The sequence below is a fragment of the Euprymna scolopes genome, chromosome 30 (genome assembly GCF_053919585.1).
Source record: "Euprymna scolopes isolate OS-2025 chromosome 30, ASM5391958v1, whole genome shotgun sequence".
In the NCBI taxonomy this organism is placed as follows: domain Eukaryota; kingdom Metazoa; phylum Mollusca; class Cephalopoda; order Sepiida; family Sepiolidae; genus Euprymna; species Euprymna scolopes.
This window is the reverse complement of record NC_136511.1, coordinates 40,944,292-40,957,374: the sequence shown is the minus strand read 5'-3', so window position 1 is coordinate 40,957,374 and position 13,083 is coordinate 40,944,292. Positions and strand designations below refer to the sequence as shown.

Here is a 13,083-nt window from a genome sequence, read left to right as displayed (position 1 = left end):
AGACCTGGCATCTGCTGGAGACATACCAGGACTATGGACAACCCCCGAGGACAGACCAACTTTCCTTGACACTGAAGCCCCTCCGGAAGATCATGGCGCTGAAATTGCTTCTGATACGTCGTCTAATGACACTGTCTTCATTGGGGCTCCATCAAACATTTTGGATGGGCTAACACCTGAATCCCTTACAGATGAAGGACTAGCACCGAAAAAATGTGTTCATCCAGAGACTGACTTTGAAATGGAATGGCTTGCTCCTCTGAGAAGGAAACATTTTGGAGCGAGGTATTTTAGAGCCCACAGACAGGCCTCACTGTTTGAGTACTCCAACCCCCGAATCATGAACTGCCAAGGCGACCCTTGCAAGATCGTAGGGAACCTGGACATTTAAAGGAATTTTCTTCCCTATCAGTGAGAAATTTGGTGAGGAAAATATTGTGAATATGGATTATATCCTCTTTGATAATCCAAGCTATAAAAACTGTACATTTCCGCTTGTCAAGTAGACAAGATTCTTAATTGGGAATAAAAGATTACTAGACGGAATTTCTTGTCCTGTTTTCATTACAATATGCTTATGAAATAAGAAAGACTTAAAAATATGCATATTAAATAAGGAAGGCTGTTTAAAAAACAGGAGTGAATTGCTAGGTCCAATCACTCCTTTGTTGGGGGACCAAAATATGCTTATTAAATAAGAAAGGGTATTTAAAATATATGTTTATTAAAATAAGGAACGCTGTTTAAAAAAGCTTTTCAAATAAGAAAGGCTGTTTAAAAAAAATATGATCATTAGAGAAGGAACACTGTTTAAAAAAGCTTTTCAAATAAGAAACGCTGTTTAAAAAATATGATTATTAAATAAAAAAGGCTGTTTAAAAAATATGATTATTAAATAAAAAAAGGCTGTTTAAAAAATATGATTATTAAATAAGAAATGCTGTTTAAAAAATATGATTATTAAATAAGAAACGCTGTTTAAAAAATATGATTATTAAATAAGAAACGCTGTTTAAAAAATATGATTATTAAATAAGAAACGCTGTTTAAAAATAATTACATTAAATAAAAATAGGCTGTTGATCTTGAACGATTACATTGCAAAAGTGGAAATCAGTTATATTACAAGGGAATGGAAAGTACTGCACAACTGAAAAAGAAACCAGAAAAACTCACGAGACAAACTGGCCAGCAGCAACTTGAAGAATTGGTAATTGGAATGCAGTTTCCAAGAGAAGATGTTGTGCCTGAAAGCCATTCCATCCATGTTCAGTTTTCTTTGGTTTAGGATTATAAATACGAAGCATTCCCTGAAAACTGCCAGTGATGATTTGATCTGAAGGTGGAAAATGAAAAATTACTTTTCTTGGTAGCCGAATTATGACACTAATTTCATATATATTCATATATACAATTTGATAACTAGGAAGTAGAATAGATAACAAGGATAGATCATATAAAGAAAGGAAATTTTTAGCTAGACACTATAGAAATGTAAAAGTAAAAAAACAATCCACAAATTAGCCAGCAAATGTTAATATATTAGAAATAAGTAAAGGGAAATAAATAAGCAAAAGATATATTAAGAAAAGTAAATTAGAGTGATCTCCCCCTGGATTAAATAACTAGTGTATATACAACAAAATGAAATGTTTACTTGTAGACAGATATAGTTTTAATACAGAACAATTTAAATTGATAATAATATACAATAATGAATAAATGGAGAAAATAAATTTTAGGAAGAAAATTAAATAAGATGAATTATTATAAATATGAAAGTACAGCTGTTTCAGTATTGACACACAAACAAACAAGATGTATCTAATGATATTGTAGGTTTAAAACAAACCAGAAATATTTAAATTGAAAATAATATATAATAATTAATAAATGGAGAAAAAAATTTAATGAGGTAAATTATATTAATTAAAAAGAATAAAAGGAATAATTATAAATACAAAAGTGCGGCTGAAGGGGAAAATAAATAAAGAAAAAGATGAAGACCTGACTAACAACGAGAATTACACCCTCAACATCAGAGCTATGATTTTGCCTATTTTTTGACGTGTAAATATTGTGTTTGAATAGAGTTTGCTACATACAAAAATACAGTGATAACATTTTTACTCTTTGTTGAAGATTGCTAACGAAACAGATCTGTAATATATATTATCATGAGAAAATAAAAGAACGGGTGTTTTCAAAAATTGTGAATTGAACTTTAAAACAATATATATGTGTATATTATATATAGTGTATTATAATAATTCTCCAAGTTCCAAATATCAAGTTTTCTCAGTTGGTCATTTATTATTTTTCAAAAGGTATCCATTACAATATTGTTTCATATTGCAACTAACAAGTCTGTAAAATTATGTTATTGCTGCATATTTAGTCACATACTTTTCAGATGTTTACCTTAAAAATACTTATAAACATATATATATATATATATATATATATATATATATATATATATATATATATAGATAAGAGAGAGAGAGAGAGAGAGAGAGAAGGGGGGAGAAGTTTGTGTGCAGGGCAAATTTTTATATTCTTTTATTTCTTAACCATTTGAAACATTTAATAATGATAAAGTGACATTTTTGTATAAGACTGGAGAACTAGAGATGGATGACTGGAACGGAAATCACTGAAATGCATCATGATGATTTGTGCTGGATTAAAAAGTTCAGAAATTTTAGCTGCAGCTCAGTGCTCCATGAATACCTTCAAAGCTACGCATTGTGAGCTGGAAAACTGTGACAAAGTTATGGATGCAGTAAGGATCATAGTAGTTGTTCCAACTTTGTCCATACAAAATTCATAGAGAAGCTGTAAGGAAAAAAGGTACCACAAGGCAATATGGAGCTTAGCAATGGAAAAATGATGACTATTAAAAAAGCATTGAATGAGAGTTTTCACTACTCCTCATACAAAAGTCACAAAGGTTAATGACTCACCAACAAGATCAAAGAGAACCACCTTACGAAAGCCAAAAAATACAAATTCAAACATCCAGATGAGCTGAGAATGCTCTAGTTTTGCTCAAGATAATTTACACCATTACTAAATGCTCTGGTTTTGCTCAAGATAATTTACACCAGTACAAAATGCTCTATTTTTGCTAAAGATAATTTGTACCATTACAAAATGCTCTGGTTTTGCTCAAGATAATTTACACCATTACAAAATGCTCTGGTATTGCTCAAGATAATTTCCACCATTACAAAATGCTCTGGTATTGCTCAAGATAATTTACATCATTACAAAATGCTCTGGTGTTGCTCAAGATAATTTACACCATTACAAAATGCTCTGGTTTTGCTCAAGATAATTTACACCATTACTAAATGCACTGGTTTTGCTCAAGATAATTTACACCATTACAAAATGCTCTAGTTTTGCTCAAGATAATTTACACCATTACAAAATGCTCTGGTTTTGCTCAAGATAATTTACACCATTACAAAATGCTCTGGTTTTGCTCAAGATAATTTACACCATTACAAAATGCTCTGGTTTTGCTCAAGATAATTTACACCATTACTAAATGCGCTGGTTTTACTCAAGATAATTTCCACCATTACAAAATACTCTGGTTTTGCTAAAGATAATTTACACCATTACTAAATGCGCTGGTTTTGCTCAAGATAATTTACACCATTACAAAATGCTCTGGTATTGCTCAAGATAATTTACACCATTACTAAATGCTCTGGTTTTGCTCAAGATAATTTACACCATTACTAAATGCTCTGGTTTTGCTCAAGATAATTTTCACCATTACTAAATGCTTTGGTTTTGCTCAAGATAATTTACACCATTACAAACTGCTCTGGTTTTGCTCAAGATAATTTACACCATTACTAAATGCGCTGGTTTTGCTCAAGATAATTTACACCATTACAAAATGCTCTGGTTTTGCTAAAGATAATTTACACCATTACAAAATGCTCTGGTTTTGCTCAAGATAATTTACACCATTACAAAATGCTCTGGTTTTGCTCAAGATAATTTGCACCATTACAAAATGCTCTGGTTTTGCTCAAGATAATTTGCACCATTACAAAATGCTCTGGTTTTGCTCAAGATAATTTACACCATTACAAACTGCTCTGGTTTTGCTCAAGATAATTTGCACCATCACAAAATGCTCTGGTTTTGCTCAAGATAATTTTCACCATTACTAAATGCTCTGGTTTTGCTAAAGATAATTTACACCATTACAAAATGCTCTGGTTTTGCTCAAGATAATTTTCACCATTACAAAATGCTCTGGTTTTGCTCAAGATAATTTGCACCATTACAAAATGCTCTGGTTTTGCTCAAGAAAATTTACACCATTACAAAATGCTCTGGTTTTGCTCAAGATAATTTACACCATTACTAAATGCTCTGGTTTTGCTCAAGATAATTTTCACCATTACTAAATGCTTTGGTTTTGCTCAAGATAATTTACACCATTACAAACTGCTCTGGTTTTGCTCAAGATAATTTGCACCATTACAAAATGCTCTGGTTTTGCTAAAGATAATTTACACCATTACAAAATGCTCTGGTTTTGCTCAAGATAATTTACACCATTACTAAATGCGCTGGTTTTGCTCAAGATAATTTACACCATTACAAAATGTTTTGGTTTTGCTAAAGATAATTTACACCATTACAAAATGTTTTGGTTTTGCTCAAGATAATTTACACCATTACTAAATGCTCTGGTTTTGCTCAAGATAATTTTCACCATTACTAAATGCTTTGGTTTTGCTCAAGATAATTTACACCATTACAAACTGCTCTGGTTTTGCTCAAGATAATTTACACCATTACTAAATGCGCTGGTTTTGCTCAAGATAATTTGCACCATTACAAAATGCTCTGGTTTTGCTAAAGATAATTTACACCATCACAAAATGCTCTGGTGTTGCTAAAGATAATTTACACCATTACAAAATGCTCTGGTGTTGCTAAAGATAATTTACACCATTACAAAATGCTCTGGTGTTGCTCAAGATAATTTACACCATTACAAACTGCTCTGGTTTTGCTCAAGATAATTTACACCATTACTAAATGCTTTGGTTTTGCTCAAGATAATTTACACCATTACAAACTGCTCTGGTTTTGCTCAAGATAATTTACACCATTACAAAATGCTCTGGTTTTGCTCAAGATAATTTACACCATTACAAAATGCTCTGGTTTTGCTCAAGATAATTTACACCATTAATTAATGCTCTGGTTTTGATCGAGATAATTTACACCATTACTAAATGCTCTGGTATTGCTTAAGATAATTTACACCATTACAAAATGCTCTGGTTTTGCTCAAGATAATTTACACCATTACAAAATGCTCTGGTATTGCTCAAGATAATTTACACCATTACAAAATGCTCTGGTTTTGCTCAAGATAATTTACACCATTACAAAATGCTCTGGTTTTGCTCAAGATAATTTGCACCATTACAAAATGCTCTGGTTTTGCTCAAGATAATTTGCACCATTACAAAATGCTCTGGTTTTGCTCAAGATAATTTACACCATTACAAAATGCTCTGGTTTTTCTAAAGATAATTTCCACCATTACAAAATGCTTTGGTTTTACTCAAGATAATTTGCACCATTACAAAATGCTCTGGTTTTGCTCAAGATAATTTACACCATTACAAAATGCTCTAGTTTTGCTCAAGATAATTTACACCATTACAAAATGCTCTGGTATTGCTCAAGATAATTTACACCATTACAAAATGCTCTGGTTTTGCTCAAGATAATTTGCACCATTACAAAATGCTCTGGTTTTGCTCAAGATAATTTACACCATTACAAAATGCTCTGGTTTTGCTCACGATAATTTGCACCATTACAAAATGCTCTGGTTTTGCTCAAGATAATTTACACCATTACAAAATGCTCTGGTTTTGCTCAAGATAATTTACACCATTACAAAATGCTCTGGTTTTGCTAAAGATAATTTACACCATTACAAAATGCTTTGGTTTTGCTCAAGATAATTTGCACCATTACAAAATGCTCTGGTTTTGCTCAAGATAATTTACACAATTACAAAATGCTCTGGTTTTGCTCAAGATAATTTACACCATTACTAAATGCTCTGGTTTTGCTCAAGATAATTTACACCATTACAAAATGCTCTGGTATTGCTCAAGATAATTTACACCATTACAAAATGCTTTGGTTTTGCTCAAGATAATTTACACCATTACTAAATGCTCTGGTTTTGCTCAAGATAATTTACACCATTACAAAATGCTCTGGTATTGCTCAAGATAATTTACACCATTACAAAATGCTCTGGTTTTGCTAAAGATAATTTACACCATTACAAAATGCTTTGGTTTTGCTCAAGATAATTTTCACCATTACAAAATGCTCTGGTTTTGCTCAAGATAATTTACACCATTACAAAATGCTCTTGTTTTGCTCAAGATAATTTGCACCATTACAAAATGCTCTGGTTTTGCTCAAGATAATTTTCACCATTACAAAATGCTCTGGTTTTGCTCAAGATAATTTACACCATTACAAAATGCTCTGGTGTTGCTAAAGATAATTTACACCATTACAAAATGCTCTGGTGTTGCTCAAGATAATTTACACCATTACAAACTGCTCTGGTTTTGCTCAAGATAATTTACACCATTACTAAATGCTTTGGTTTTGCTCAAGATAATTTACACCATTACAAACTGCTCTGGTTTTGCTCAAGATAATTTACACCATTACAAAATGCTCTGGTTTTGCTCAAGATAATTTACACCATTACAAAATGCTCTGGTTTTGCTCAAGATAATTTACACCATTACTAAATGCTCTGGTTTTGCTCGAGATAATTTACACCATTACTAAATGCTCTGGTATTGCTTAAGATAATTTACACCATTACAAAATGCTCTGGTTTTGCTCAAGATAATTTACACCATTACAAAATGCTCTGGTATTGCTCAAGATAATTTACACCATTACAAAATGCTCTGGTTTTGCTCAAGATAATTTACACCATTACAAAATGCTCTGGTTTTGCTCAAGATAATTTGCACCATTACAAAATGCTCTGGTTTTGCTCAAGATAATTTGCACCATTACAAAATGCTCTGGTATTGCTCAAGATAATTTACACCATTACAAAATGCTCTGGTTTTGCTAAAGATAATTTACACCATTACAAAATGCTTTGGTTTTACTCAAGATAATTTGCACCATTACAAAATGCTCTGGTTTTGCTCAAGATAATTTACACCATTACAAAATGCTCTAGTTTTGCTCAAGATAATTTACACCATTACTAAATGCTCTGGTATTGCTCAAGATAATTTACACCATTACAAAATGCTCTGGTTTTGCTCAAGATAATTTGCACCATTACAAAATGCTCTGGTTTTGCTCAAGATAATTTACACCATTACAAAATGCTCTGGTTTTGCTCAAGATAATTTGCACCATTACAAAATGCTCTGGTTTTGCTCAAGATAATTTACACCATTACAAAATGCTCTGGTTTTGCTCAAGATAATTTACACCATTACAAAATGCTCTGGTTTTGCTAAAGATAATTTACACCATTACAAAATGCTTTGGTTTTGCTCAAGATAATTTTCACCATTACAAAATGCTCTGGTTTTGCTCAAGATAATTTACACAATTACAAAATGCTCTGGTTTTGCTCAAGATAATTTACACCATTACTAAATGCTCTGGTTTTGCTCAAGATAATTTACACCATTACAAAATGCTCTGGTATTGCTCAAGATAATTTACACCATTACAAAATGCTTTGGTTTTGCTCAAGATAATTTACACCATTACTAAATGCTCTGGTTTTGCTCAAGATAATTTACACCATTACAAAATGCTCTGGTATTGCTCAAGATAATTTACACCATTACAAAATGCTCTGGTTTTGCTAAAGATAATTTACACCATTACAAAATGCTTTGGTTTTGCTCAAGATAATTTTCACCATTACAAAATGCTCTGGTTTTGCTCAAGATAATTTACACCATTACAAAATGCTCCTGTTTTGCTCAAGATAATTTGCACCATTACAAAATGCTCTGGTTTTGCTCAAGATAATTTTCACCATTACAAAATGCTCTGGTTTTGCTCAAGATAATTTACACCATTACAAACTGCTCTGGTTTTGCTCAAGATAATTTACACCATTACTAAATGCTCTGGTTTTGCTCAAGATAATTTACACCATTACTAAATGCTCTGGTTTTGCTCAAGATAATTTACACCATTACAAACTGCTCTGGTTTTGCTCAAGATAATTTACACCATTACAAAATGCTCTGGTTTTGCTAAAGATAATTTGCACCATTACTAAATGCTCTGGTTTTGCTCAAGATTATTTACACCATTACAAAATGCTCTGGTTTTGCTCAAGATAATTTACACCATTACAAAATGCTCTGGTTTTGCTCAAGATAATTTACACCATTACAAAATGCTCTGGTTTTGCTCAAGATAATTTACACCATTACAAAATGCTCTGGTATTGCTCAAGATAATTTACACCATTACAAAATGCTCTGGTATTGCTCAAGATAATTTACACCATTACAAAATGCTCTGGTTTTGCTCAAGATAATTTCCACCATTACAAAATGCTCTGGTATTGCTCAAGATAATTTACACCATTACAAAATTCTCTGGTATTGCTCAAGATAATTTACACCATTACAAAATGCTCTGGTTTTGCTCAAGATAATTTACACCATTACAAAATGCTCTTGTTTTGCTAAAGATAATTTACACCATTACAAAATGCTTTGGTTTTGCTCAAGATAATTTGCACCATTACAAAATGTTCTGGTTTTGCTCAAGATAATTTACACCATTACAAAATGCTCTGGTTTTGCTCAAGATAATTTACACCATTACAAAATGCTCTGGTATTGCTCAAGATAATTTACACCATTACAAAATGCTCTGGTTTTGCTCAAGATAATTTGCACCATTACAAAATGCTCTGGTTTTGCTCAAGATAATTTACACCATTACAAACTGCTCTGGTGTAGCAGAAGTAGCAATAACTAAAATGAGGGGAAAAAGAGCTTACCTCGGGTACGTCTGTTGTGTCACCAGTTGGGGGGAAAAAGAGAATTCCAAGATGGCGTCCGGGGGTTTTTATTAGTATTTACCCCATGCAACTCTCGGAAAATCACGTTTCTGTCTCATGTGATTATGCAAATGGATAATTCCCGGCCACTATAAAAGCAGGAGGCTAGAGACGAGTCGGCAGTGTCCTGCAAACTGTGTGTGTGGGTGTTTCTGGCGATTGGAGTGTGTCTTCTTTTACCACGGTTATCACGGACAGGAATTCCCTCTCTTCTGGAGGTGGGCGATATTGACTATTTTGAAGTTGTACTGTTGCTGACAGAACATTTATTTATTTTTTTTTGCCTACTACATTTTTGTTTCAAGCTATTTCGGCCCGAATATGGCAAAGGTGCGGATAAGCAGTGATATTATCAAGCCGTTCTCTGGCGAGGGAGACGTTGTAGCGTGGCTGAAAAAAGTGAGACTTGTCGCACAACTTCAGCAGGTGGATGACGTAGCGAGTCTGCTACCTTTATACCTGGAAGGCGATGCGCTGGCCCTCTACATGGAAATGGAGGAGGACGATCAAAAGAAAATAGACCAGATTGAGGCTCGATTAAAGGAGGCATTTACTGATGACGCGTTTGCAGCATATAGAAAAATAACCATGGTTAGATGGGCTGGTGAACGTGTGGATGTGTACGCCAACAAGATCAGGCAGTTGGTTGGAATGGCCGGATTCACAGGAGAAAGCTCAGAGTGACTCACAAAATTAATTTTTGTCACTGGATTCCCTGACACCATCTCAATTGCTCTTCAACAGGTGCCGAACATCAAAGCCCTGACCATGGGGGAGCTAATGTCGAGAGCGAGAATTTTGACGACGACTGGCGAACAAAATCAGGATGTGGTTGCGGCCACACGCTCACCCAACAACAGGGCCCAGAATAATCCTGTTAACGTGACCTGTTTCAAATGCAATGTTAAAGGCCACCTTGCAAGGGACTGTCGAAAACGTGGAACACGGTGTTACCGTTGCGGTGAGAGTGGACACTGGGCTCGGAACTGCTCGGGAAACGAGCAAGGGGAGGACGCATAAGCGCCAGTCTCCTTCCCAACCAAGATGTGAACACGACGCTCCCGGTGATAAGCATCCATGTTGACGGGACGCGATGTTTGGCGCTTATTGATACAGGATGCTCCAGGACAATTTTACATGCAGACCGGTGCCGGTCTTGGAGAAAAACAAACGTAAATGTCAACACAATTGGTGGAATGTCCCATGCGTGCTGCGGTGTTGGAACGGTCTCTGTATCCACTGATGAAGGTGTGTCTGCCAGAGTCGATGTGTTGGTGGTGCATGGCAAGCCACTGGGATTTGACTTGCTTCTAGGGATCGACGCCATAAAAGCTCTAGGAGGTGTCGTTGTCAAGCCTACAGGATCAGTGCGGCTGGGCGCCAGGAAAAGTATTAAATGCGCAGCCATTTCTATCGATGAACCAGATTTCACTGCTACCTTTGACCATCAAAACCGAACGTGGACCGCATCGTGGAAATGGTCTGTGGACCACCCCCCTGAAAGGCTGCATAATCGAGTGTCAGAGTACCCAGTGCCAGCAGAAATTCGTGAAGAATACACGCAGGAGCTCCACACCTGGATAGATAATGGTTGGCTCGTGCCATACCCAGAGGATAAATTGGGACCCCCCAAAGGTCTAATTCCCCTGATGGCTGTGATACAGCAGAACAAAGCTAAAGTGCGCCCGGTAATGGACTACCGGGAGCTAAATCATTACGTAGACGCATTTACGGCCAACGCAGATGTTTGTGCGGCTAAGCTGCGTGAGTGGAGACGAAAAGGTGCTAACGTGTCTCTACTGGACCTCAGAAGAGCATACCTACAAGTCCGGGTCCATGAGACACTGTGGCCATACCAGACTGTGGAAATCGATGGGAAAAAATACTGTCTGACCCGTCTGGGGTTTGGTTTGAATGTGGCTCCCTTGATAATGAGAGCAATTGTCAGCGAAGTACTATCTCAGGAAGAAGTTATAAGCCGCGCAGCATCTGCTTACATTGATGACATTTTTGTCAATGAAGATGTGGTGCCCGCGACCCGTGTGAGAGAACACCTCGCGCAGTTCGGGTTGGAGTGCAAGAACCCGGAGCAGTTGAAGGACGGTGCACGGGTGCTGGGATTGGCAGTCAGGATGGAACGCAATGAACTGCGGTGGAAGCGAGGAAATGCAATTCCGGAGGCTCCCAGTATTGTTACGCGACGAACAATCTTTTCTCTGTGTGGTCGACTTGTCGGGCACTTTCCGGTGTGCGGTTGGCTTCGTGTGGCTTGCGGAATACTCAGAAGGAGAGTAAGTTCGGTAACGAAGGGCTGGGATGATGAAGCAAGGGACGCCGTACTACATCGTATGATGTTTGAAACCTTAAAATCTGCACAGCAGAACGATCCGGCACAGGGAAATTGGTGTGTGGACGGCAAAGAGCTGAATGTATGGGTCGATGCTAGCTCCCTAGCAATTGGGGCAGCCTTGGAGATGTGTGAAACTGTGCTGGAAGATGCATGTTGGCTGCGACCTGAAGATGACTCTCAACATATCAACTTGGCTGAACTGGATGCCGTATTGAAAGGCATCAATTTGGCTCTCCAGTGGCAGAGCAAGGTGCTACACATAAAGACAGATTCTGTTTGCGTATACCATTGGGTCTCGGACACGCTAACTGGAAAGGCGCGAGTACGCACCAAAGCAGCAAGCGAGATGCTTATTAGGAGGCGATTAAGCACTCTTAAGGAGCTCGTGAAAGAGTACGGGCTGACAGTGGATGTGACGCTGGTTCCATCAGCACGAAACATTGCTGACCGACTGACACGAGTGCCACAGCGGTGGTTTGAGGCAATGAAAAAGAAAAACGGTCTTGACCCAGTGATAGGCGCGGTCCACACAGACGAGCTGGATGAGAGTCAAATCATGGCTATTCACAAAGATAGTGGACATCCGGGGGTGCGACGCACTACCTACTTTGTCAGGAGAAGATGTCCAACCACGACAAAAGCAACTGTCAGAACGGTCATACAGAAATGCGAGGAATGTCAGTCCATTGACTCAGCGCCAGTCAGGTGGGAAAAGGGAAAGCTGGAAGTTAACGAGAATTGGCAGAGAATTGGAATGGATATCACGCATTATGGCACCTTCCATTTTTTAACTTTAACAGACTGTGGTCCATCGCGTTTCTCCATTTGGAGGAAATTGGCAAGGCAGGACTCGGCAAGCGTGATTCATCAGTTGGAGGCAGTGTTCCTCGAGCGTGGCGCGCCGCATGAACTCCTTTTAGACAATGACACAGCTTTCTGCAGCAATATGTTCCAAGCATTTGCATGTAAATGGGGAGTTCACTTGCGATTCCGTTGTGCATACGCTCCAGCCGGGAATGGCATAGCGGAGCGATGTCATCGTACAGTGAAACGAATAGCGGCTAGAATGTGTTGTCCCATACAGGAGGCTGTCTACTGGTATAACATCACACCAAGAGACGACACATCTCCCTCCACTGCGCCTGCCAACAGGATTTATCAATACGAAGTTCGAGTAAAGGAGACCAATCTCGCAACTGCGTCCCCAGGTCCCAAGAACAGCTTTTACCAGGTTGGAGATCGCGTATGGGTCAGAAGACCGCAAAATCGATGTACCACGAGGTTCGGCAAGGGTGAGGTGACCAAGGTGATCAGCCCTCAGTCGATTTTGGTGGACGGTGTGCCTCGTCACGTGAAGGATTTGCGCCCTCGCCATTATGTTGTTACATCGGAGGAAGAGGGAGACTCAGACAGTATGATGTCTTCTGAAAAGACAGAGAGTATGATGCAGGACGACGAAGAGGATTTTGAGCCATATAATGTACATACTGAAGAAGCGGAGGAAGGACCACCCGTCTTGCCTCTACGAAGGAGTACCCGACAGAAACGAATACTGCCCCCCTGCCCTGATTGTGAAACACCG

At 37.3% G+C, this 13,083-nt stretch overlaps 1 protein-coding gene across 4 annotated transcripts in view; it reads right to left on the bottom strand.

Moving 5' to 3' along the window:
- Positions 1-13,083, bottom strand: part of LOC145254766 (protein PTHB1-like) — a 141,762-nt gene that overhangs the window by 117,593 nt on the left and 11,086 nt on the right. For all 4 annotated transcript variants that reach the window (XM_080113534.1, XM_080113531.1, XM_080113530.1 and 1 more), the window contains one exon: positions 1,177-1,336. In XM_080113534.1, the coding sequence (XP_079969660.1) occupies positions 1,177-1,336 (160 nt within the window). The remainder of the gene's footprint in view (positions 1-1,176; positions 1,337-13,083) is intronic.